At 43.6% G+C, this 26,681-nt stretch overlaps 2 protein-coding genes across 2 annotated transcripts; both read right to left on the bottom strand.

Annotated features, from left to right (window-relative positions):
* Positions 1-12,834: 12,834 nt before the first annotated feature.
* On the bottom strand, positions 12,835-15,157 carry LOC102609445 (uncharacterized). The gene is made up of 2 exons (XM_052434959.1): positions 14,311-15,157; positions 12,835-14,223 (listed from the first exon to the last, which is right to left on the bottom strand). Exons 1-2 carry the CDS (start codon positions 15,155-15,157, stop codon positions 13,106-13,108), a joined length of 1,965 nt encoding a protein of 654 aa, XP_052290919.1. The 3' UTR covers positions 12,835-13,105.
* A 3,628-nt stretch (positions 15,158-18,785) lies between these two features.
* LOC127900323 (receptor-like protein 6) lies at positions 18,786-22,157 on the bottom strand. Its single transcript, XM_052434958.1, has one exon. It carries the CDS (start codon positions 22,155-22,157, stop codon positions 18,927-18,929), a length of 3,231 nt encoding a protein of 1,076 aa, XP_052290918.1. The 3' UTR covers positions 18,786-18,926.
* Positions 22,158-26,681: the final 4,524 nt, after the last annotated feature.

Here is a 26,681-nt window from a genome sequence, read left to right as displayed (position 1 = left end):
ATGTTTCTGATCCTGTTCTTCCACGCGCTAGGCTTTAACGGAACACATCGGTTCGCAGAACTCCGCCATCAGATGTCTGCTCGTCATTCCTGGTCCCTTCGACGCATTTGTCCCAAACAGTATCCCTCCCAAACACTTTTCTCTCTCCTCTCTCTCATTCTCCACCACTTTCTTTCCTCTTCATTTTCATTAAATATTAAAGATTAATACACTTTCTTTCATTGTCTTTTTTTTTTTTTTTTGTGTATGGATGAGAGCAATAATTTTACATCATCAAACAGTTCTTTTCTACCCAAATCGTAATTATAAACAAAAGTGACAAGAGCAGAAACATGATTTAGAATCTTGGTCATATCCTCATTCTCTTGATCATAAGCGGCTCACAAGGATAAGATTTCTTAATTTCCACAAACGACTTTGACTTGGAGCGCTTTTCCTGATACCACATACTCATACATCCTACTGGATAAAACTTCTCAATTTCCACAAATCAATTGACTAGGAGAAATTAAAAAACCCAAGAATTATTTTACAAAACCTGCAGGTTGCCTATATAAAGGCAACGCTGTTTTACTACCATGCACGCATGCAATAAAAGCAAAATCACTTAAAGCCATTTTAGAATTCCTGTTGAGACGTAATGGGGTTATCTTTAACTTTCTTCACATTTAGACATTTAGTTTTATTTTCCTTCTTAATATTTCATCTTGCAATTGGTCACTTCATTTCTTCTATTCAGCCACTCTGCCATGATCATGAGCGTTCTGCCTTGTTGAATTTCAAGGAAAGTCTTGTCATTAATCAGGCTGCTTCCTCTTATCCTTCTGCTTATCCCAAGGTTGCATCATGGAAGCTGGATGAAAAAAATAAGGACTGTTGCTCATGGGACGGTGTCAAATGCAATGAAGACACCGGTCATGTTGTGGAGCTCGATCTTGCTAGCAGTTGCCTCTATGGTTCTATCAACTCTACCAGCAGTCTCTTTCAGCTTGTCCATCTGCAACGGCTTAGTCTCTTCGATAACAACTTCAATTTCTCTGAAATCCCTTCTGAAATCTTAAACTTTTCAAGGCTGACCCATCTAAATCTCTCTCGGTCTTATTTTTCTGGTCAAATACCCGTAGAGTTGCTGGAGCTTACCAATTTGGAGGTCCTTGATCTATCATTTTGTGATTTTGATAATTTTTATCTGAAGCTCCAAAAGCCAGGTCTTGCAAATCTAGCTGAGAATTTAACCAACCTGAAAGCACTTGATCTTATCAATGTCTTCATTTCTTCAACAGTTCCTCATACTTTGGCAAATTTATCTTCTTTGCGTTTCTTGTCTCTCAGTGGATGCCATTTGCAGGGTGAATTTCCCCCAGGGATATTCCAGTTACCCAACCTTCAATTCCTTGGTGTGATGATCAACCCAAATCTCACTGGATATTTGCCACAATTCCAGAAAAGCAGTCCCCTTAAAGATTTGAGACTTTCAACCACGAGATTTTCAGGTAAGATTCCAGATTCAATAGAAAATCTTGAATCTTTATCTTACCTGGATATTAGTGACTGCTCCTTTATAGGAAAAATTCCATCTTCACTTGGTAACCTTACCAAGCTCGAATATCTATCCCTTTCTGGTGTTAATGGATTTTCGAATGAGTTGCCTACCTCCATTGGAAATCTTGCTTCTTTGAAAACTCTAGAAATTAGCTCATTCAATTTCTCTGGTACACTTCAGGCTTCACTTGGTAATCTTACCTGTTTGGGAGGGATACTGTTTGGGACAAATGCGTCGAAGGGACCAGGAATGACGAGCAGACATCTGATGGCGGAGTTCTGCGAACCGATGTGTTCCGTTAAAGCCTAGCGCGTGGAAGAACAGGATCAGAAACATCCTGCTCGTCCACGATGTTGTCGTCCGCGAGGCCAATTCCTATAAAAGGCATGAGGCCATTCCGGCTAGAGATCGAGAGACGAGGAGACCCGGTCGACGGCAGTTGGCAAGACGTGCTCTCCAGCACGAGAATCTAGGCACAACAGCCACGCTTTCCCCAGAACCGCGACGTAACACGCAAGATCTCACAGAGCCATGACAGCCACACTTTCCCCCGAACCGTGGCGTAACACGCAAGGTCTCACAGAGCCGTGGCAGCCACGCTTTCCCCTGTACCGTGGCGTAACACGCTAGATCCCATGTTTTGCCCATAACGCAGCAGTTGAAGTCCCATACCGTCTCGAAAAGAGCGGAAGACTGAGATTCAGAGGAAGCCTATAAAAAGGTAGCCAACGAAGGTAAAAGGGTTGGCATTCTTGAGAAAAGGGGAGAAAACCACAAGAAACGCCATAAGACCTGTGGCAAGCTTTTCCCGAACCTTCATATCTGACTTGAGCGTCGGAGGGTTTGCGCCGGGAAAACAACCGGCGTACTCTGACTTATCTGTGTACGCAGGGACCTCCGGAGAAGAAGCCTGGCGAGGAGACCTCCTGGTAGTGACGAAGTTGATCGAGCAGAGATCCTGATCGTAGAACGAGGAGAACCGGAATCTCGCATCAACATTTTGGCGCCGTCTGTGGGGATCCAGAACAAAAAGCTTCTGTCGATAGCAAGAAGAGGGGTGGAGTAAGCGAAAGGCAATGGAGATAGGAGGAAGTAGCGCACAAGGGGGTGACATAAGGCTTAACGATTCCGTGACGCTGAGGGAGGTGATCAGCGAGGCACGGGAAAAAGTCATGTTCGACCGGATGGAGCGAATGGAAAAGCAGATGGAAACCTTGACAACCATCCTGCATGAGCTGCGGAACGAGCGAAGGGTAACCCAAGAGGGAAGGGTGAGAGGCGGTGGAGCGGCACCAGGTACCGATAGTGCGGAGAGAAGTCAAACCGCTGGGAGATTTGGCGGTGAGAGAGGTAACGTACCTCTGCGGGGGGAATTTCATAGAGAAAGAGAGCAGTCCCCGGTAAGACAGACTTGTGACGGGGGCGACGGGGTGGTGAACGCAGAGGAAACAGAACTGAGGCAACACTTACATGATGTAGAGCGAGAGCGGGATCAAGCTGCAGCGCGCGACCCTGGTCGCGCAGGACAGCTGGAGGAGGAAGTGCGAAGGCTAGCGCAAATAATTGATGACATGCAAGGGAGGAACAGAGCCCCTGGTTGGAGGATAATGCTGGACGGGGAATCACCGCTCGCAGCAGAGATCATGAGGGCAGTTATTCCAAGAGATTTCCGCCTCCCCGACCTCAGATACTCGGGAAGAACTGACCCGCTGGTGCACATAGAGCGCTTCAACGACATAACGGGGGTCCAGGGATTATCTCCATCCCAAAGGTGCAGGGTGTTCCCACTATCCCTTGAGGGACGTGCACGAGAATGGTACAGGAAACTTCCTCGGGGCAGCATAAAAACCTTCGAGCAGATGTGCCAGGAATTCGCAGAGCAGTTTAGTGGGGCAATGTCACCGGAAGATGACGTGATGGAGCTGAAGAGCATGAAACAGGGGGAGCAAGAAACCCTTCGGGAATTCATCAAGAGGTTTCATCGGGCTGTCCTTGACTTGGGAGCCTTCAACCACCCTCAGGCGTTAAGGGGACTGAAAGAAGGGGTGAAGATAGGAAGGCTGTGGTACAATTTGAGAAGCCCAGCTATTCAAACGTACGCAGCCGCATACGAACAGGCTAAAAGAGACATCGAGATTGAGGAGGAGAAGGCTGCACGGATCAAGACAGACCAGTTGGAAGGGTTAGGGAGGAAAGAGAAGAAAGCATTACCAACTAATGGACCGAACAGGAGGAGGGACCACCAGATCTCCGGTAGTGGAGCAGGAGGTAGGGTAATTGCTTACCAGCCTCATCAGAGGCCGCCACAGTACCAGCGCAGCAGGGCGCCACCTCCTCGCTCCCCAGCTAGGGAGCCTTGGAGAAGACATGATTCGGCATCCGGCGATCTTCATCAACATTCCCACGGTAGCAGGACGAGCAGACCAGAAGCACTCCCACCGCCCCCAACTCACAGTGGGGCAAACAGAGAAAGAGCAGTGCATCTGGTCGACCAGAACCAGGACTATGGGCGGTACACTCCCTTGAAGATGCCCCTGGATGAGGTGTACGAGGCCATAAAGGGTCGAGGGCTGCTGCACCTCCCTACACCAATAACAAAGCTACCCAACAGGAGGGATAGAGGATGTTATTGTAAGTTCCATGGCACCCATGGCCATACCACAGCAGAGTGTAGAGATCTCAAGACCCAGGTCGAAGATTTGGTGAGAAATCGGTACCTGGACGAGTTTATGGATGGGACTTTCCCGATGGTGGCCACCACGGATGAAGGGGAGCAGAGTGATGGAATCTTGAGACGCGAGCCGCCCGCAACGAGGGTGATAGCTGGGGGCCCAACGTTGGCCGGAGATTCGAACAGATCGAGAAAAAATTATGCCAGATACGCCATGACCAGTAAAGAGATACTCTTCAACACCCCAGCAGCCAAACGAGCAAGGGTCAGGCAAGTGCCAATCATGTGGACGGATGAGGATGAGGAAGGGATTCTATACCCCCACGAGGACGCTTTAGTCATCAAGGCTACGATCGCTAGCAAGAAGTTTGACCGGATACTGGTTGATACGGGGAGCTCGGTTGATGTGCTATTTAAATCAACTTTGGAAGAGATGGGAATAGCCGACCGGAAGTTGGAATACACCAACACCTCCTTGAAGGGGTTCGGAGGAGGGAAGCTGGTCCCTCTGGGCGTGGTCGAACTGCCTATCACAATCGGGAGCCCCCCGACAGAAAGAACAATGATACTGGACTTCGTCGTAGTGGACGAGGAAGGTCCTTACCAGATGATCCTAGGTCGGCCATTTTTAAGGATGAGCAAAGCGGTGCTGTCCAACCATTATCTGTCTCTGAAGTACCGGGTGAATGGGGTAGTCGGAGTGGTACGAGGAGACCAGAGGATCGCAAGAAGCTGCTACTCCTCGGCAGCAAGGGAGGCGATGCAGATAACATCCCTCGATACCCGAGTGGAAAACAAGACTGGCAGACAAGAACCCGTAGAGGATCTGGAAACAGTAAGCATGGGACCGGAGAACCCGGGAAAGACGATCAGAATCGGGTCGAGACTTGAGGGAGAGCAAAAGCAGGAGTTGGTGAAATGCTTACAGGCTCATGCCGACGTGTTTGCCTGGACACATGAGGACATGCCAGGGATTGACCCAGAGGTAGCATGTCATAGGCTGGCAATAAAGAAAGGTGCTCGGGCAGTAAGGCAGAAGAGGAGGTGCTTCAACCAGGAGAGGTATGAGGCTGTAAATGATGAGGTGGAGAAGCTTCTGAGAGCAGGGTTCATTCGGGAAGTTAATTACCCAGAGTGGATATCAAATGTGGTGTTGGTAAAGAAGGCGAACGGCAAGTGGAGGATGTGTGTGGATTTCACAGACCTCAATAAGGCGTGCCCAAAAGACAGCTTCCCTTTACCAAAGATCGATCAGCTAGTAGATTCAACGGCTGGACATGGTCTGCTTAGCTTCATGGACGCATTCTCGGGATACAACCAGATCCCCATGTACGAGCCGGATGAGGAGAGCACGGCTTTCATCACTAACCAAGGTCTGTTCTGTTACAGGGTGATGCCATTCGGTCTCAAGAATGCTGGGGCCACCTATCAAAGGCTGGTGAATAAAGTCTTTAAGCCCTTGATCGGGAAAACCATGGAGGTGTACGTGGACGACATGATCACCAAGTCCAAAGTCCCGAAGGAACATGTCAGACATCTCGAGGAGACGTTCGAGCTTTTGAGGAAGTATAAGATGAAGCTCAACCCGGAGAAGTGTGCTTTCGGGGTCGAGTCAGGGAAATTCCTGGGATTCATGGTGAGCCATAGGGGGATTGAAGCAAATCCCGAGAAGATCCAGGCGATTGTGCAAATGACGTCTCCTCGAAACCTGAAGGAGATGCAGAGCCTCACGGGGAGGTTGGCGGCGTTGAGCAGATTCATATCCAAGGCTACAGATAAGTGTCAGCCATTCTTTCAAGTGATAAGGAGGGGAAAGAAAACGGAATGGACCCCAGAATGCGAGGAAGCCTTCCGGAACTTGAAGCATTACTTGCAGCAAGCTCCGCTACTGTCCACACCGAGGGATGGGGACAAGTTGAATCTGTATTTGGCGGTATCTGATCGGGCCGCCAGTTCCGTTCTGGTGAGAGAGGAAGAAGGAATTCAGTATCCGATATACTACACCAGCAAGGCCCTGCTCGACGCTGAGACCAGATACCCAACGATGGAGAAATGGGCACTGGCCCTTGTGGTTGCTGCTCGGAAGTTGAGGCCGTACTTTCAAGCATTCCCGGTCTCGGTAATCACCAACCAGCCATTGCGTCAAATTCTGCACAAGCCAGATGCCTCTGGTCGGCTCGTCAAATGGGCTGTAGAGCTGAGCGAATTCGACTTAGACTATAAACCCCGCGCGGCGATAAAGGCCCAGGCAATGGCCGATTTCGTAGCTGAGTTCGCGGAGCCCGAAGTATGCTTGGGTCAGCAAGATGCAGATGTAGGCAACGACGAAACTCAAGTATGGCAGATATCTGTGGATGGGTCATCAGGAGAGCGGGGTTCAGGAGCAGGGATTGTCCTGGAAGGCCCAGAGGGGGAGGAGATCTCTTATGCTGTAAAGTTGGAATTTGCAGCCACAAATAACCAGGCAGAATATGAAGCCTTGATAGCAGGGCTGGAATTGGCTAGGGCCGTGAAAGCGGACAGAGTTAAGATCAGAACCGATTCCCAGCTGGTTGCGAATCATGTCAGTGAAAGATTCCAACCGAGAGAGGAGAAGATGGAACAATACCTAAGGATAGTCAGGCAGATGATGGGGAAGTTCGAAGCAGTGGAGGTGATACAAATCCCCAGGCAGCAGAATCCAAATCGTTTGAAGAAAATCCTAAGGCATGCAAAGGCTCGCCAAGCCTCAGAGCCTGTCTTATGGCGAGACAGAAGCCAAGCATGCCAGGATCTGCTCGGCCACGAGAAGGCAGCAGAATCCAAATCGTTTGAAGAAAATCCTAAGGCATGCAAAGGCTCGCCAAGTCTCAGAGCCTGTCTTATGGCGAGACAGAAGCCAAGCATGCCAGGATCTGCTCGGCCACGAGAAGGCAGCAGAATCCAAATCGTTTGAAGAAAATCCTAAGGCATGCAAAGGCTCGCCAAGTCTCAGAGCCTGTCTTATGGCGAGACAGAAGCCAAGCATGCCAGGATCTGCTCGGCCACGAGAAGGCAGCAGAATCCAAATCGTTTGAAGAAAATCCTGAGGCATGCAAAGGCTCGCCAAGTCTCAGAGCCTGTCTTATGGCGAGACAGAAGCCAAGCATGCCAGGATCTGCTCGGCCACGAGAAGGCAGCAGAATCCAAATCGTTTGAAGAAAATCCTGAGGCATGCAAAGGCTCGCCAAGTCTCAGAGCCTGTCTTATGGCGAGACAGAAGCCAAGCATGCCAGGATCTGCTCGGCCACGAGAAGGCAGCAGAATCCAAATCGTTTGAAAAAAAAAAAATCCTGAGGCATGCAAAGGCTCGCCAAGTCTCAGAGCCTGTCTTATGGCGAGACAGAAGCCAAGCATGCCAGGATCTGCTCGGCCACGAGAAGGCAGCAGAATCCAAATCGTTTGAAGAAAATCCTGAGGCATGCAAAGGCTCGCCAAGTCTCAGAGCCTGTCTTATGGCGAGACAGAAGCCAAGCATGCCAGGATCTGCTCGGCCACGAGAAGGCAGCAGAATCCAAATCGTTTGAAAAAAAAGAAAATCCTGAGGCATGCAAAGGCTCGCCAAGTCTCAGAGCCTGTCTTATGGCGAGACAGAAGCCAAGCATGCCAGGATCTGCGCGGCCGCGAGAACGCAGCAGAATCCAAATCGTTTGAAAAAAAAAAAAATCCTGAGGCATGCAAAGGCTCGCCAAGTCTCAGAGCCTGTCTTATGGCGAGACAGAAGCCAAGCATGCCAGGATCTGCTCGGCCACGAGAAGGCAGTAGAATCCAAATCGTTTGAAGAAAATCCTAAGGCATGCAAAGGCTCGCCAAGTCTCAGAGCCTGTCTTATGGCGAGACAGAAGCCAAGCATGCCAGGATCTGCTCGGCCACGAGAAGGCAGCAGAATCCAAATCGTTTGAAGAAAATCCTAAGGCATGCAAAGGCTCGCCAAGTCTCAGAGCCTGTCTTATGGCGAGACAGAAGCCAAGCATGCCAGGATCTGCTCGGCCACGAGAAGGCAGCAGAATCCAAATCGTTTGAAGAAAATCCTAAGGCATGCAAAGGCTCGCCAAGTCTCAGAGCCTGTCTTATGGCGAGACAGAAGCCAAGCATGCCAGGATCTGCTCGGCCACGAGAAGGCAGCAGAATCCAAATCGTTTGAAGAAAATCCTAAGGCATGCAAAGGCTCGCCAAGTCTCAGAGCCTGTCTTATGGCGAGACAGAAGCCAAGCATGCCAGGATCTGCTCGGCCACGAGAAGGCAGCAGAATCCAAATCGTTTGAAGAAAATCCTGAGGCATGCAAAGGCTCGCCAAGTCTCAGAGCCTGTCTTATGGCGAGACAGAAGCCAAGCATGCCAGGATCTGCTCGGCCACGAGAAGGCAGCAGAATCCAAATCGTTTGAAGAAAATCCTGAGGCATGCAAAGGCTCGCCAAGTCTCAGAGCCTGTCTTATGGCGAGACAGAAGCCAAGCATGCCAGGATCTGCTCGGCCACGAGAAGGCAGCAGAATCAAAAAAAAAAAAAAAAAATCCTGAGGCATGCAAAGGCTCGCCAAGTCTCAGAGCCTGTCTTATGGCGAGACAGAAGCCAAGCATGCCAGGATCTGCTCGGCCACGAGAAGGCAGCAGAATCCAAATCGTTTGAAGAAAATCCTGAGGCATGCAAAGGCTCGCCAAGTCTCAGAGCCTGTCTTATGGCGAGACAGAAGCCAAGCATGCCAGGATCTGCTCGGCCACGAGAAGGCAGCAGAATCCAAATCGTTTGAAAAAAAAGAAAATCCTGAGGCATGCAAAGGCTCGCCAAGTCTCAGAGCCTGTCTTATGGCGAGACAGAAGCCAAGCATGCCAGGATCTGCTCGGCCACGAGAATGCAGCAGAATCCAAATCGTTTGAAAAAAAAAAAAATCCTGAGGCATGCAAAGGCTCGCCAAGTCTCAGAGCCTGTCTTATGGCGAGACAGAAGCCAAGCATGCCAGGATCTGCTCGGCCACGAGAAGGCAGTAGAATCCAAATCGTTTGAAGAAAATCCTAAGGCATGCAAAGGCTCGCCAAGTCTCAGAGCCTGTCTTATGGCGAGACAGAAGCCAAGCATGCCAGGATCTGCTCGGCCACGAGAAGGCAGCAGAATCCAAATCGTTTGAAGAAAATCCTAAGGCATGCAAAGGCTCGCCAAGTCTCAGAGCCTGTCTTATGGCGAGACAGAAGCCAAGCATGCCAGGATCTGCTCGGCCACGAGAAGGCAGCAGAATCCAAATCGTTTGAAGAAAATCCTAAGGCATGCAAAGGCTCGCCAAGTCTCAGAGCCTGTCTTATGGCGAGACAGAAGCCAAGCATGCCAGGATCTGCTCGGCCACGAGAAGGCAGCAGAATCCAAATCGTTTGAAGAAAATCCTAAGGCATGCAAAGGCTCGCCAAGTCTCAGAGCCTGTCTTATGGCGAGACAGAAGCCAAGCATGCCAGGATCTGCTCGGCCACGAGAAGGCAGCAGAATCCAAATCGTTTGAAGAAAATCCTGAGGCATGCAAAGGCTCGCCAAGTCTCAGAGCCTGTCTTATGGCGAGACAGAAGCCAAGCATGCCAGGATCTGCTCGGCCACGAGAAGGCAGCAGAATCCAAATCGTTTGAAGAAAATCCTGAGGCATGCAAAGGCTCGCCAAGTCTCAGAGCCTGTCTTATGGCGAGACAGAAGCCAAGCATGCCAGGATCTGCTCGGCCACGAGAAGGCAGCAGAATCCAAATCGTTTGAAAAAAAAAAATCCTGAGGCATGCAAAGGCTCGCCAAGTCTCAGAGCCTGTCTTATGGCGAGACAGAAGCCAAGCATGCCAGGATCTGCTCGGCCACGAGAAGGCAGCAGAATCCAAATCGTTTGAAGAAAATCCTGAGGCATGCAAAGGCTCGCCAAGTCTCAGAGCCTGTCTTATGGCGAGACAGAAGCCAAGCATGCCAGGATCTGCTCGGCCACGAGAAGGCAGCAGAATCCAAATCGTTTGAAAAAAAAGAAAATCCTGAGGCATGCAAAGGCTCGCCAAGTCTCAGAGCCTGTCTTATGGCGAGACAGAAGCCAAGCATGCCAGGATCTGCTCGGCCACGAGAATGCAGCAGAATCCAAATCGTTTGAAAAAAAAAAAAAATCCTGAGGCATGCAAAGGCTCGCCAAGTCTCAGAGCCTGTCTTATGGCGAGACAGAAGCCAAGCATGCCAGGATCTGCTCGGCCACGAGAAGGCAGCAGAATCCAAATCGTTTGAAAAAAAAAAATCCTGAGGCATGCAAAGGCTCGCCAAGTCTCAGAGCCTGTCTTATGGCGAGACAGAAGCCAGGCATGCCAGGATCTGCTCGGCCACGAGAAAGCAGCAGAATCCAAATCGTTTGAAGAAAATCCTGAGGCATGCAAAGGCTCGCCAAGTCTCAGAGCCTGTCTTATGGCGAGACAGAAGCCAAGCATGCCAGGATCTGCTCGGCCACGAGAAGGCAGCAGAATCCAAATCGTTTGAAAAAAAAGAAAATCCTGAGGCATGCAAAGGCTCGCCAAGTCTCAGAGCCTGTCTTATGGCGAGACAGAAGCCAAGCATGCCAGGATCTGCTCGGCCACGAGAAGGCAGCAGAATCCAAATCGTTTGAAAAAAAAAAAAATCCTGAGGCATGCAAAGGCTCGCCAAGTCTCAGAGCCTGTCTTATGGCGAGACAGAAGCCAAGCATGCCAGGATCTGCTCGGCCACGAGAAGGCAGCAGAATCCAAATCGTTTGAAGAAAATCCTGAGGCATGCAAAGGCTCGCCAAGTCTCAGAGCCTGTCTTATGGCGAGACAGAAGCCAAGCATGCCAGGATCTGCTCGGCCACGAGAAGGCAGCAGAATCCAAATCGTTTAAAAAAAAAATCCTGAGGCATGCAAAGGCTCGCCAAGTCTCAGAGCCTGTCTTATGGCGAGACAGAAGCCAAGCATGCCAGGATCTGCTCGGCCACGAGAAGGCAGCAGAATCCAAATCGTTTGAAGAAAATCCTGAGGCATGCAAAGGCTCGCCAAGTCTCAGAGCCTGTCTTATGGCGAGACAGAAGCCAAGCATGCCAGGATCTGCTCGGCCACGAGAAGGCAGCAGAATCCAAATCGTTTGAAAAAAAAAAAAATCCTAAGGCATGCAAAGGCTCGCCAAGCCTCAGAGCCTGTCTTATGGCGAGACAGAAGCCAAGCATGCCAGGATCTGCTCGGCCACGAGAAGGCAGCAGAATCCAAATCGTTTGAAGAAAATCCTAAGGCATGCAAGGGCTCGCCAAGTCTCAGAGCCTGTCTTATGGCGAGACAGAAGCCAAGCATGCCAGGATCTGCTCGGCCACGAGAAGGCAGCAAAATCCAAATCGTTTGAAGAAAATCCTAAGGCATGCAAAGGCTCGCCAAGTCTCAGAGCCTGTCTTATGGCGAGACAGAAGCCAAGCATGCCAGGATCTGCTCGGCCACGAGAAGGCAGCAGAATCCAAATCGTTTGAAGAAAATCCTGAGGCATGCAAAGGCTCGCCAAGTCTCAGAGCCTGTCTTATGGCGAGACAGAAGCCAAGCATGCCAGGATCTGCTCGGCCACGAGAAGGCAGCAGAATCCAAATCGTTTGAAGAAAATCCTGAGGCATGCAAAGGCTCGCCAAGTCTCAGAGCCTGTCTTATGGCGAGACAGAAGCCAAGCATGCCAGGATCTGCTCGGCCACGAGAAGGCAGCAGAATCCAAATCGTTTGAAGAAAATCCTAAGGCATGCAAAGGCTCGCCAAGTCTCAGAGCCTGTCTTATGGCGAGACAGAAGCCAAGCATGCCAGGATCTGCTCGGCCACGAGAAGGCAGCAGAATCCAAATCGTTTGAAGAAAATCCTGAGGCATGCAAAGGCTCGCCAAGTCTCAGAGCCTGTCTCATGGCGAGACAGAAGCCAAGCATGCCAGGATCTGCTCGGCCACGAGAAGGCAGCAGAATCCAAATAGATCGAAGAAAATCCTGAGGCATGCAAAGGCTCGCCAAGTCTCAGAGCCTGTCTTATGGCGAGACAGAAGCCAAGCATGCCAGGATCTGCTCGGCCACGAGAAGGCAGCAGAATCCAAATAGTTTGAAGAAAATCCTGAGGCATGCAAAGGCTCGCCAAGTCTCAGAGCCTGTCTTATGGCGAGACAGAAGCCAAGCATGCCAGGATCTGCTCGGCCACGAGAAGGCAGCAGAATCCAAATCGTTTGAAGAAAATCCTGAGGCATGCAAAGGCTCGCCAAGTCTCAGAGCCTGTCTTATGGCGAGACAGAAGCCAAGCATGCCAGGATCTGCTCGGCCACGAGAAGGCAGCAGAATCCAAATCGTTTGAAGAAAATCCTGAGGCATGCAAAGGCTCGCCAAGTCTCAGAGCCTGTCTTATGGCGAGACAGAAGCCAAGCATGCCAGGATCTGCTCGGCCACGAGAAGGCAGCAGAATCCAAATCGTTTGAAGAAAATCCTAAGGCATGCAAAGGCTCGCCAAGTCTCAGAGCTTGTCTTATGGCGAGACAGAAGCCAAGCATGCCAGGATCTGCTCGGCCACGAGAAGGCAGCAGAATCCAAATCGTTTGAAGAAGATTCCCAAGGCATGCGAAGGCTCGACAAAGTCTCAAAGCCTGTCTTAGGGCCAGACAAAAGCCCAGCATGCCAGGATCTGCTCGTTCGCGAGAAGGCGAGCAGACTCCGAAGCATTCGGAAAGTTTTCTACGGCACGCAAAGGCCTCACCAAGTCTCAAAGCCTGTCTTACGGCGAGACAGAATCGATCAGCGTTTCAGACGAAAATTAATTCATGAGTACGACACGAGATAGTAATCAACAACATTTTTATTAATGGCTAACAGAGGGGATAAATTTCATAAACGTTGTTCATTACAATACAAGAAGAAATATATCAAAAAGATGGTGGATCAGTGAGCCGAGCAGCATCGGTTGGCTGGACCTCCTCGGGTGCGGGAGGGGTATCACCAGTTGCGTCCGGGGGGGTGCTCGCCTCGCCAACATCAGCAGGGACTGCACGAGGAGGAGAGTTACCCTCCTCAATCACGATCGGCTCTAACCCCTCGGCATCTTCCTTGGCCGCCTCCTCGTCCATATGTTGAGCAACACCAGCTGCAAGGTCATCCATCTTCAGATCAGGGTGTTGCTTCCCGAGGACGGCCATGATACAACGATACGAATGCCGAAGTCCCTGGTCGTACTGGTTGTCGGCCTCCCTCTCCAAGTTCTCTACATGAGCTCGGTGGGAATCGCGGAGAGATTCGAGCTGAGCCTCATACATAGCCCTCTGCCCTTGGAGATCCTCCTTAACCTTGGTCAGCTCCTCCTCGAGGGTAATGGCTTTTGCTTGAGCAAGGGACTCTTGCTCTATCAGCTTGAGGTTCTCAACGTTTAGCTCCCCCGCCTTTTTCTCGGCAACGTCAGCTCTGGTCGTCGCCGATTGAATGTCCTCCTTCATCTTCCTGTCGTAACGGCCAACCTTGGCCTTATAGTAGGTGGCCATGCAGCTGAGATGGAAAGCACTGTACTGCATGGCTCCCACCAGCTCGCCCAGGGTACAACCGTCAAAGCCCTCCAGGTCCTTCTTGCTCACGAGTTTAGACAACTCATTGAGATAGGGAACCAAGTGTTCTGGTCGACTGTCGGGTAAGCGAGACCGAGGCACAACAGGTGGAGAAGAGGAAGCAGGATCAGTGGCCGCTCTACTGGATTCCCCGACTTTAGCAGAGGCAGGAGGGAGAGCCTGCAAGGGAGGAACCTGCTGCACGATGTTCTTTCGCTTCGCAGCGGGAGCATCTTTGTCCTGGTCCCTATCGGTTGTTGGAGGCCGAGAGCGTTTCCTGGTCAGAGCTCCAATCACTGCGTCCTCCATCTTATGGCCAGGAAGTATCAACCGAGACTCGAGGAAGTTGTATGTAGATAGCAGTTCTCGGCTCGAGCAGGAATTGGCCAATACAGCCTCGACCCGTTTAAGCAGACCAGGTCGGAGCGGGAAGTGAACACCCCAGGAAACTACAACACAAACAGACACTTGGTTAGAGACAAACCAATACAGCAGGAACAATTATGGATACAAGACATCTAAAGCGAGCAGGCAACCTGGGACCGTGAAACGGGGTGGGACGCGACAATCCTTCCCGTCTATTTGTGCAACTTGACCCCAGGGACCCCCAGCAAAAAAGAATTTCCTCTTCCAAGTCCCACCACCACCAGTTGGAAGATCAGTTATGGGTTTCCTGCTCTTGGTACCAGATTGGAAGTAGTACCAGCCGGCATCTTTAGGGCTGCTCTTCAGCTGGTACAGGTGCTTCACCTCATCAACCGTGGGCTCGCTTTGGCAACATCTGTCCCACAATATGAACAGACCAGAGAGCACTCTCCACCCGTTGGGGTTCAGCTGACCAGGAGCCAGATTTAGCCCGTTAAGTATCCGGGCAAAGTAAGGCTGCAAGGGACACCTCAGCCCATACTTAAAGCTCTCCAGATACAGGGTAACGTATCCCCTGGGAGGCCGGCTAGGTGTATCCTTCTTTCCTGGGATCTTAAGAGGTATCTCACCAGGAATACTATACCTAAGTCGGAGGTCATTGAGCTCGTCAAACGTGGTCGTACACGACATGTAATCAATGGCATAATCACGCGACAAGGCTCTACCTCCTACTGTACCCCGTTCTTCTGGTCGTGATGCTCCTGATGGGGACGCCTCACCAGAATCATCCCCTTGGCCCTCACTCAAGGTGTTCTCCGATCCAGAAGATCCTTCTTCATCGCTACTGTCGCTCGAGGAGGTTGTTTGGGGAGACATCCTCCTAGCGCTAGTACCAACACTAGACCTAATGGGCTCTAAGGGGATCCCGGGATCAAAAGCAAAATCAGCGGGCAGACTAGGCAAAAAACCTAGTTCGTCGTCACCAACCTCAACGACCTTCTCCTTACCCTTCGACATATCCTAAGTTCTAACCAAGACACCACCGCCAACTACAACCTCAAGCAAAGCAGAGAGAAAGGAAATTACCTACAACTAACCAATACCGAAAAAAATAGAAGAAATACCTGAAGCAGGGACTCGGTCAGAGAGAGACAGGGATGACAGCTTTGGCGCCGAGGTTCATTCGCCGGAGAGACAAGAATGGAGAAAATGACGAGTTCGTGTTTGAAGATTTTGGGTTTCCTTACTGAGAAGCAAACTCTTGGGCTGCCAGCATTTAATGACGCATATTCCGAGAATCCCGTAACCGTCGGTTTGAAATTCAAATGGAGGGGGGGGATTTCTGCCACGTCACCTCGTCCGCAATTAAATGCGACATGACTCCTGGCAGCCTTTTCCAAACCCACGCGAGCGAGTACTATCGAGTTTCTACTGCTGGTCCACTACATTACCCAACACCAGAAACTGGGGGACCGGTGTTTGGGAGGGATACTGTTTGGGACAAATGCGTCGAAGGGACCAGGAATGACGAGCAGACATCTGATGGCGGAGTTCTGCGAACCGATGTGTTCCGTTAAAGCCTAGCGCGTGGAAGAACAGGATCAGAAACATCCTGCTCGTCCACGATGTTGTCGTCCGCGAGGCCAATTCCTATAAAAGGCATGAGGCCATTCCGGCTAGAGATCGAGAGGCGAGGAGACCCGGTCGACGGCAGTTGGCAAGACGTGCTCTCCAGCACGAGAATCTAGGCACAACAGCCACGCTTTCCCCAGAACCGCGATGTAACACGCAAGATCTCACAGAGCCATGACAGCCACACTTTCCCCCGAACCGTGGCGTAACACGCAAGGTCTCACAGAGCCGTGGCAGCCACGCTTTCCCCTGAACCGTGGCGTAACACGCTAGATCCCATGTTTTGCCCATAACGCAGCAGTTGAAGTCCCATACCGTCTCGAAAAGAGCGGAAGACTGAGATTCAGAGGAAGCCTATAAAAAGGTAGCCAACGAAGGTAAAAGGGTTGGCATTCTTGAGAAAAGGGGAGAAAACCACAAGAAACGCCATAAGACCTGTGGCAAGCTTTTCCCGAACCTTCATATCTGACTTGAGCGTCGGAGGGTTTGCGCCGGGAAAACAACCGGCGTACTCTGACTTATCTGTGTACGCAGGGACCTCCGGAGAAGAAGCCTGGCGAGGAGACCTCCTGGTAGTGACGAAGTTGATCGAGCAGAGATCCTGATCGTAGAACGAGGAGAACCGGAATCTCGCATCAACAGAAATGGTAAAATTCAAAAATTAAAGTTATTTTAGATATTTTAAATTAAAATAAGAATTAACGGGCTTTAAAAATTAAAGTTATTTGTTGTTTTGGTTATTAAATATTCTACAGAAAATATATGTAGGTGACCTACAAGGCTACAAAGTAAAAATGGGCCTTAACTCAGGCCCAATTCTCATCTTGACGATCTCCGCCTGTTCCGTATGGTATTATTCAACGGAAAGCGGTTTTCTGGGTAACGCTCACCTCCAAATCATTCTGTGTGGAAATTGGGGAAGTTTGTTTTATCTTGTGGCTACGATGCATGCATGCGTATGTGGTGTGGTGGTGTCCGGAGAAGCAAGCACTCAAAGTCAAAGTCGTTTGTGGGCTTAATGACATGCTAGTGCAAGTCAAGTTCCACGGTGGGGCCGTCCCCGAAAATATGATTGGCTTTTTGAGATCAACAGGACTTACGGGAACAAACGGGCAGAAGACCTGTGTGATAAGTAATTTGTTTTTAAAATTGGTTAGGATTTGAAAACAGTTTTTAAAAATTGAAATATATTTTAAAATAGAATTGTATTTTTGGTATTTCTAGTATTTCAATGTACGCTTGATATATAATACTTGAAAACTATTTTTAATTTAAAAAATCTTAAATACGTCTAATGTATATATAGCATCTAAAAGTAAGGATATTTGTTTAGCTTCAAATGAAAATTATTAAATGATAGATCAAGGCTCTCCAACTAGCTCTCTCGGCTGGTATTTGACCAGAAAACGAAGAATTAGAGAGAGAAAGAGAGAGCTGTTAGTCTTGACAGGTTCTTGATTTCTGAAGGGATTTCAGAAAAGTTGAAGTGGTTATTGGAGAGAACAAACCATTCTAGACGGACAAGTTGACAGAGGCTGCTGCTAGAATTGATAGAATCATAGGGGCAACTGCATGTGAGATCAAGCCTGATCACATGACCAGTGTCTTCCTTGCATTTGATGCCGTCCCATAAGCAGCAGTCGCTATTTTCTTCTTCCTGGTTCCATGATGCCACATTGGAATAAGCTGAAGGATAATCATAAAAAGAACACTGAACAACGGTAAGGCTTTGCTTGAATTGCAACAAGACAGAACGCAAGGGTAAGCTGAAACATTGAGAGCAGAACAAGTTGTGCATTAAAAATAAGAATAAGTGAATAACCGCATAATTTCTTATTAAACATAATTCCTTTTAAAACTCTCTATGATAGGCAGGCTGGAGGATTCTGTTTTGTTAGTATAGTTCTGTGAATTTGGCAAAATCGATTTGTACAAAAACATGAAAACAAGCGCTTTGTACAAAACATCATGTAAATTAAGAAAAAAGTTATTTAAATATTTTATTATGGAGGCAAAAAATTGAAAGATTACATTAAAAAAAAAGAAAAAGAAAACCAATCCCAGCCCTTTCTTCCTTGCCGGCTATTAACCATGCTTGTCTATGTTGAGCACAGAATCTTGTTGTGGTACTTTTATTTTTCCATAGTTTCATTGTGAATTTTTTTTAAAGTGTTAAACCGTCTAAAGTATTTTTAATTATGTTTGATAATTGTATTTCGTTCTTTTATAAAATAACTATAAAAAATTGACTATTAAAATAATTATACAATTTTTTTTTAAAAAAAAACTTTGGTTGACAATCAAACAACTCAAATATTTTTGGTAATTACTTTTTTCGGGTAATGTAAAAGCTCTAATTAAATAATTTCTATTTGAAAAGTTTTACAAAATGCAGCTAAAATCCCAAGCAAATTCTACGTGTAAACACACATGTTTAATATATTTTTATGTTTCAACAACTTGATTAAAGGTATTTCTATTTCAAATTACTTTTATGCCACTTCTAGCATTGTGATTGAGTTTTGATGATAGTTAACATTTACCAATTATATTGTTGGCACATATTTGATGACTAATGATATTTTTTTACAGTAGTTATATGGCACCCCATGTAATAGCTTGATGCTTCAAAAAGTTGATTATTGTTAGAGAACGCTTTGAGAGATTAATTTGTAATTTTAAGCGGTTCTTCAACTAAATTAGGGGTTTTTGCCCAAAAACAAAATTAGAGAATATATGGAAATTATGAAAAGTAAAATACAAAAAGTTGGCAGACCTTTGTACTGGTGCCCAAATCACTAATACCTGATCATCAATTATATGATTTTTTTTTTTCCAAATCATATCCTTTCAGGTTTGGAAAAAGAGAATGCTGCATTAATCTTTTACAACTATTATCTTAAATTTTGTTAATTAAAGACATGATCGTTTGATCAAATCAGGACAGTAATAAGGTACTGAATAACAAATAAGAAAGAAGCAGCAGCCGATATGAATGCCGTGCTCAAGGAAAAATTGCCAAGAACCATCAAATTATTAGCCTACTTGCACTGACAATATAGTACATATACAATAATAAAACGTTTATTAAACTTCGAAGAAAAGAAGGAGAAAGAAATTTAAAGCACAATACAAGAAAAAGAAAAAAGGTTAATTACATCCGTTGCCTATGTCCCCTGACTCTCCTCGTCCTCGCATCAGCCTTTGGTTGCAGTCGAAAAGTCTTGGCGAGCCATTCATACTTTCTTGTACTGAAGATGTGCCCAAGTATCACTCCTATTATTGTCCCACTTGCATATCCAATCACAACTGTCTTCCAACCAAATGTAAATACAGATTCTGAGTGCGGATCTTCTTCTGGTGGTGAAGCCTCAGAGTTGTTACATTTTTTTGACAGAGGTCCTCCACACAACCCTGGATTTCCATCAAATGAACTCTTCAAAAATGTGTCGAACTGTTTCCCTCGTGGTATTGGCCCTGTGAGCAGGTTATCTGACACATTAAAGACTGCAAGGAATGTGAGCTCTGAGAGTTGTTGAGGAATATTTCCTGAGAGCATGTTACTGGAGAGGTCCATTGACTCTATCGCCGTTAGGTTACTCAAAGATGATGGAATGCGGCCCTGGAGATTGTTGTTGGAAAGATTGAGATTTCGAAGCCCCTTTAAATTAGCAATTGATGTTGGAATCTCTCCTACAAAACTGTTGTTGGAGAGAATAATTGCTGTGATCAGATTTGAGAGCTTCTCATATTCCAATTCTGTGCCTTTGTTACTCATTGTCAGTGAGTAATCAAAAAAACCAAAATAGGTAGATGCAGGATAAATGCTTGGAGTTAGTGTATCATGCATATATGTTGGGTAACTTGCATTGACATATTTCATGGAATTCCAACAATCGAAGTGTTTCGACGGAAGAATGCCTCCAAATCTGTTGTGAGAGAGATCAATGATGCGGAGCTTCGAAAAATCGAAAGCTGTTCGAGGTGCCTTTATTTCTCCATGAAAGTTATTGGATTTCAAGACAAGAACCTCTAACTCTGGAAGAGTTCCCAGCCAGGAAGGGAAGACATCAGTGATTTGGTTATTCCCAAGATGGACAAATTTGAGCTTCACACAATTTGCCAGTGATTTCGGGATTCTCCCACGCAATGAATTGTTGCTTAAATCAATCATAGCCAGATTTGTTCCTTTCATGAAGGTCTGAGGAATGCTTCCCTGAAAGTTGTTACTTTGCAATTTTAATACTGACAACGCAACACTGAAATTGCCCAAACATTCAGGAAGCTTGCCGCTTAAGTTGTTGTGAGACAAATCAAGAGCATGAAGACCATTCAAACTGCATATTGATGGTGGAATTTCCCCGGTCAGCTGATTGTTTGAAATAAGATATGAAAAGATTGACGCTGATGGAATTGGGAGTGGTCCTTGCAACTTATTAAACCTAAGGTCTAAGGCTCCAAGATTATTCCATGGAAGAACACGGAGATTGTGCTCGAAGTCCATCAATAGATTGTAAGAAAGGTTCAAATATTCCAAACTATTTGTACCTGCACTGACCAACCATTCAGGTATTTTTCCAGCTATCTTGTTAGAGGAAAGATCCAGTGATATCAATTGGTCTTGGTTGTGCAAAAAAGATGGGAACTCGCTAAGGTTGCATGATCTCAATCCTATTATCTTAAATTTCTGCGTATTAGTACTAGAAGTGGTTCTAGTGAGCAGTGACATTTTATTTGACGAGAGACCTAATGTTTTTAAACGTTTGAAGCTAAGAAGGAACATGTTTAGATCCACTGTGCCACTGAGATTGTTGAAGGATAGGTCAAGCGCTTCAAGATTCCTAAGCTCAAAGATAGAGCTTGGAACAGAGCCTTCCAATTGATTCGATGATAATTGCAGTTCCTGCAGTTGAGTTAGGTTACTAATTTCAACTGGAATATGACCACTCAGTTGATTAAATCCAAAGTAAAGAAGGGACACTTTTTTTAGGTTCATCAACCAATATGGGATTGGACCAGTTAATTGGTTGCGACTCAAATCTAAAATAGTAAGTTGTGTTAGGTTGGATATCCGAAATAGGATTGGACCATTTAATTGGTTGTTACTCAAATCTAAAGCAGTAAGTTGTGTTAGGTTGGAGATCCCAAACGGGATCTCACTATTTAAGTTGCAGTAGCGAAAGTTCAAAGAAGTGAGTTGGTTAAGATTAGTGAGCCAAGACAATGAACTAGACATTAGACCAGAAAAATTGCTATCTGAAATTGTCAATGAAACAAGTTGGGTAAGATTACCAAGTGAAGCCTGAAGTGTACCAGAGAAATTGAATGAGCTAATTTCTAGAGTTTTCAAAGAAGCAAGATTTCCAATGGAGGTAGGCAACTCATTCGAAAATCCATTACCACCAGAAAGGTATAGATATTCGAGCTTGGTAAGGTTACCAAGTGAAGATGGAATTTTTCCTATAAAGGAGCAGTCACTAATATCCAGGTAAGATAAAGATTCAAGATTTTCTATTGAATCTGGAATCTTACCAGAAAATCTCGTGTCTGAAAGTCTCAAATCTTCAAGGGGACTGCTTTTCTGGAATTGGGGCAAATATCCAGTGAGATTTGGGTTGATCATCACACCAAGGAATTGAAGGTTGGGTAAATGGAAAATCTCTGGGGGAAATTCACCTTGCAAACGGCATGCACTGAGAGACAAACGACGTAAAGAAGATAAATTTGCCAAAGTGTGAGGAACTGTTGAAGAAATGTTGACATTGATAAGATTAAGTACTTTCAGGTTGGTTAAATTTTCGGCTAGAGTTGCTAGACCTGGCTTTTGAAGCTTAAGAAAAAAATTATCAAAATTATTAAATGATAGATCAAGGACCTCTAAATTGGAAAGCTCTAGCAACTCTGCCGGTATTTGACCAGAAAAATAAGACTCAGAGAGATTTAAATGGGTCAGCCTTGAAAAGTTTAAGATTTCAGAAGGGATTTCAGAGAAATTGAAGTTGTTATCGAAGAGACTAAGCCGTTGCAGATGGACAAGCTGAAAGAGACTGCTGGTAGAGTTGATAGAACCATAGAGGCAACTGCTAGCAAGATCGAGCTCCACAACATGGCCAGTGTCTTCATCGCATTTGACACCGTCCCATGAGCAGCAGTCTCTATCTTTTTCATCCAGCTTCCATGATGCAACCTTGGGATAAGCAGAAGGATAAGAAGAAGCAGCCTGATTAATGACAAGACTTTCCTTGAAATTCAACAAGGCAGAACGCTCATGGTCATGGCAGAGTGGCTGAATAGAAGAAATGAAGTGACCAATTGCAAGATGAAATATTAAGAAGGAAAAACAAACTAAATGTCTAAAAGTGAAGAAAGTTAAAGATAACCCCATTACGTCTCAACAGGAATTCTAAAATGGCTTTAAGTGATTTTGCTTTTATTGCATGCGTGCATGGTAGTAAAACAGCGTTGCCTTTATATAGGCAACCTGCAGTTTTTGTAAAATAATTCTTGGGATTTTTAATTTCTCCTAGTCAATTGATTTGTGGAAATTGAGAAGTTTTATCCAGTAGGATGTATGAGCATGTGGTATCAGGAAAAGCGCTCCAAGTCAAAGTCGTTTGTGGAAATTAAGAAATCTTATCCTTGTGAGCTTATGATCAAGAGAATGAGGATATGATCAAGATTCTAAATCATGTTTCTGCTCTTGTCACTTTTGTTGATAATTACGATTTGGGTAGAAAAGAACTGTTTTATGATGTAAAATTATTGCTCTCATCCATACACAAAAAAAAAAAAAAAAGGCAATGAAAGAAAGTGTATTAATCTTTAATATTTAATGAAAATGAAGAGGAAAGAAAGTGGTGGAGAATGAGAGAGAGGAGAGAGAAAAGAAATGGTAAAATTCAAAAATTAAAGTTATTTTAGATATTTTAAATTAAAATAAGAATTAACAGGCTTTAAAAATTAAATTTATTTGTTGTTTTGGTTATTAAATATTCTACAGTAAATATATGTAGGTGACCTACAAGCCTACAAAGTAAAAATGGACCTTAACCCATGCTCAATTCTCATCTCGACGATCTGCGCCTGTTCCGTATGGTATTATTCAACGGAAAGCATTTTTCAGGGTAGTGCTTCCCTTCAAATGATTTTGTGTGGAAACTGAGAAGTTTGGTTATTAAACTATGTAGTCTAATAACTTTTACGGTCATTATACTATTAAGCCACACGGTTAAATAATTTTTCGAACTTAAACAAATTAAAAATTTTCCATTGAAATATTTCTAATATTATTAATGCTTTTATTGCCATAGATTTTTAAGTTGTAATGTATTTTGACGGTGGAAGTGGAGTCGTAGCTTTTTATGAATTTTTTTAAATGGAATAATTCTTTTTTTATGGAAATATAAAATATCAAACAATAGTGTTATACATCTTAAATTTTTTATCTTAAAAAATTATCATAAATAATGTGTCATTAATTGAGTAGTTAATAATTATTTACCAAATTTAAATAAATTAATTGTATAATCTCACTAACTAATTAATAAATGACACATTATTTAAAATAATTTTTTGAAATAAAACAAGTACAGAATTCTCAGCAATTCTATTATCTTTTCTTAGAAAATCTATGAATTCAAAAACTATCCAATTAAAAATGAGTTGAAATGCTGTCATATGTTCACATGCAGTGTTGTGTCATTGCTGGCAAACGTATAAAACCAATAATGTGACCCTAAAAAAATAAGACACCTAAAGAAATTGTTTGTCTGGTAGTGAAAACTAATAGGCAATAGCAGTGTCCTTGGGATAGGAAAAGCAAGCACTCAAAGTCAAAGTCGTTTGTGGACTTAATGACTTGCTAGTGCAAGTCAAGTTCCACCGTGGGGCCGTCCCGAAAATATAATTGACTTTTTGAGATCAACAGGACTTATGGGAACAAACGGGCAGAAGACCTGTGTAACAAGTAATTCGTTTTTAAAATTAGTCAGGATTTGAAAACGGTTTTTAAAAATTGAAATATATTTTAAAATTGAATCGTATTTTTGGTATTTCTAGTATTTCAATGTACGTTTGATATATAATACCTGAAAACTATTTTTAATTTAAAAAATCATAAATACGTCTAATATATATAACATCTAAAAGTAAGGATATTTGTTTAGCTTAAATTACTGTCCAGTATAATTTTTTGCTACGTAATATCCTAACACAATTGTAAATTTATTTGGTTAATGTTGATTTCTCTGAACTACGTTTTGAAGATAATACTTGATAACAAATAAAGATAATATAAAGTCCGCTAATTGTGTCTTTATATCGAGTATCAAATGATTCACACAAAATTATAAAGAAAACTATCAATACATATATTTCCGAAAATTTTTTGAATGCTCACTTGGTTTGCAACAAAATTGAATACGTATAAATTTTTTTCAAGGTTCACGTGGTTTAAAATGCATTGAATGTAAAAATAAGTATGTATTAGAATCACATGCTTTAAAAATGTTTTGAGTGTGTATATATATACGTGTTAGAATTTAATTTGGATACTAGTAAGCTAAAAGAACTAAAAAAAAAAACTTTTTATTTAGTTATTTATTTAATCTTAATTTTGAATTAACAATTAGAATTTTATTAAAAAAACTGTTTTAGGATAAATTTAAGTCAAACGCCTTTTTTTAATGATTCCTTGCACTAACAAATACTCTCAGCGAAAAAAATTTCTCTTCAAATTGCACATAATTATTGGAACAATTGATAACTAAATAACTAAAATTCAACATCTAATATCTTTGAACCAGTGGCAGATCCTCCAAAGGTTCACTCTCTCAGTCACAACAATTATGCACCTATTCCACCACCTTTCAGATGTGAAATTACAATTACAAAGAGAAGATCTTAATTAGACAAAATTTAAATTAAAACTCATAAAAATAATAGGATAGCGTAGTAAGAGATTTATTGAAGCACATGATCGAGTCTGGATTCTACACCAAGTAACTTAACTCTTTTGGAAAAAAAAAAAAGAAAAAGAAAAAACTCTAATTACATTCATTGCCTGCATCTGCTCTTCCTCCCATTAGTTTTCTGTTGCGGTCGAAAAGTCTTTTTGAGCCATTCATACTTTCTTCTGCTGAAGATGTGGCCAAGAACCAATCCGACTTTTGGCCCACTTGCATATCCAATCACAACTGTCTTCCACCTAAATGCGAATACAACAGATTCTGAATGTGAGTCTTTATCTGGTGGAGCCTCAGGCCTTTCACATTTTTTTGGCAAAGGTTCTCCGCACAATCCTGGATTTCCATCGAACGAAAAAGTCCCAAATGTGTTGAATTGTTTCCCTCGTGGGAGCCGCAGACCACGTGTTTTTCAATCACAACTCTCTTCCACCCAAACGAGCCGCAGACCACGTGTTTTTCGAATTGGAAAAAAACATAATTCGATATATGTTTTTCATATCCATTCACTTGCCATTCGTGAAGCACGTGTTCCCTTCTCTCATTGTTAGTCTTGGCTTTTAATGTGCTCATAATTTATTTATTATTTTAATATTTTTATAACTTAATTTTATATTAAATTATATTTTATTATATTAATTTTTATCTTATTTTTTTATATATTTTGTCATTGTAGGAATATTGGAAATATTTAAGTGAAAAGAAATGAAAAGAGGAAACAAATTGGAGTATAATAGAAATAATGTGGAAAAAAAAGAAAAAAAAAGAAAAAGCCAAATCAAGGAGGATTGAATTTAATCATCATGCATGCAACACGTGCAAGAAGCTTTGAATATTTAGTTGACAAATATGGCAAGCACGTGGGGGAGCATTAAAGAATTAATTGGCAATTTGAATGATTCACCTGATGGGCTTTGGCTTTGCAAATTGGCCAATTAATTGTTCAAGTTAAGCATGCATGAACTAAAGTGGCGGCCGGGCTTTTGTTTTTCTTTCCTTTCCATGTGAGGATTTAGGGCGCTACAATATAAAAAGAAAAGTGAATAGGGCAGCCGGAGGGAATTGGAGCCAAGAAGAAGAAAAAAAAAAAAGAGAAAAGAAGGGCAGTCGCACAAATTGAAAAATTGCAGAGAAAATCAAGAGCAAGAAGAATAAAAGAAAAAGAAAAAGAGAAGCCACTGCTACAATTCTGGGAGCAAAAATTGAATATTACTATATTTAATTTCCTTCAATATCTCAACGTCACTTTTATATAATAACAACAACAATAATGATAATATTGTTAATAATGATAAATTAATTATTTTTATTAATTATTATTTTATCATTATTTTTATTGTTAATAATGATAATATTAATAAAAATAAAAATAATAACTAAAATAATAAAGTTAATAAAATTTAATAATAATAATAATGTAATTTTCATTATCTAGATACATGTATAAATATTATTATAAAAATAATATTAATTAAAATAATAATAACAATAATTAATAGTAACTAAAATAATAAAGTTAATAAAATTTAATAATAATAATAATAAATGTTAATAATGATAATATTAATAGTAATTAATAATAACTAAAATAATAAAGTTAATAAAATATAATAATATTATTAATAATAATAAATGTTAATAATGATAATATTAATAAAAATAATAATAACAATAATTACTAGTAACTAAAATAATAAAGTTAATAAAATTTAATAATAATGGTTAAGTAGTAAATTATATTTGGTAAATTGCTGTATGAATACAAATAATTTAATTAGACATAAAGTTATAAAATTTATTTATCCGTGCATTTATTTTATAATAACATGTGTATATAGTAATATTTTATGTGCATATAGAATAATTCGTAGCTAAAACAAATTAACCGTATTTATTTTGTTATCTCAATATAATTCAAAATGATAATAATTTATTTAAATGTAATG

The sequence above is a fragment of the Citrus sinensis genome, chromosome 2 (assembly GCF_022201045.2).
Source record: "Citrus sinensis cultivar Valencia sweet orange chromosome 2, DVS_A1.0, whole genome shotgun sequence".
Classification (NCBI taxonomy): domain Eukaryota; kingdom Viridiplantae; phylum Streptophyta; class Magnoliopsida; order Sapindales; family Rutaceae; genus Citrus; species Citrus sinensis.
The sequence above is the reverse complement of the archived record's forward strand: the minus strand, read 5'-3'. Positions and strand labels throughout refer to the sequence as shown.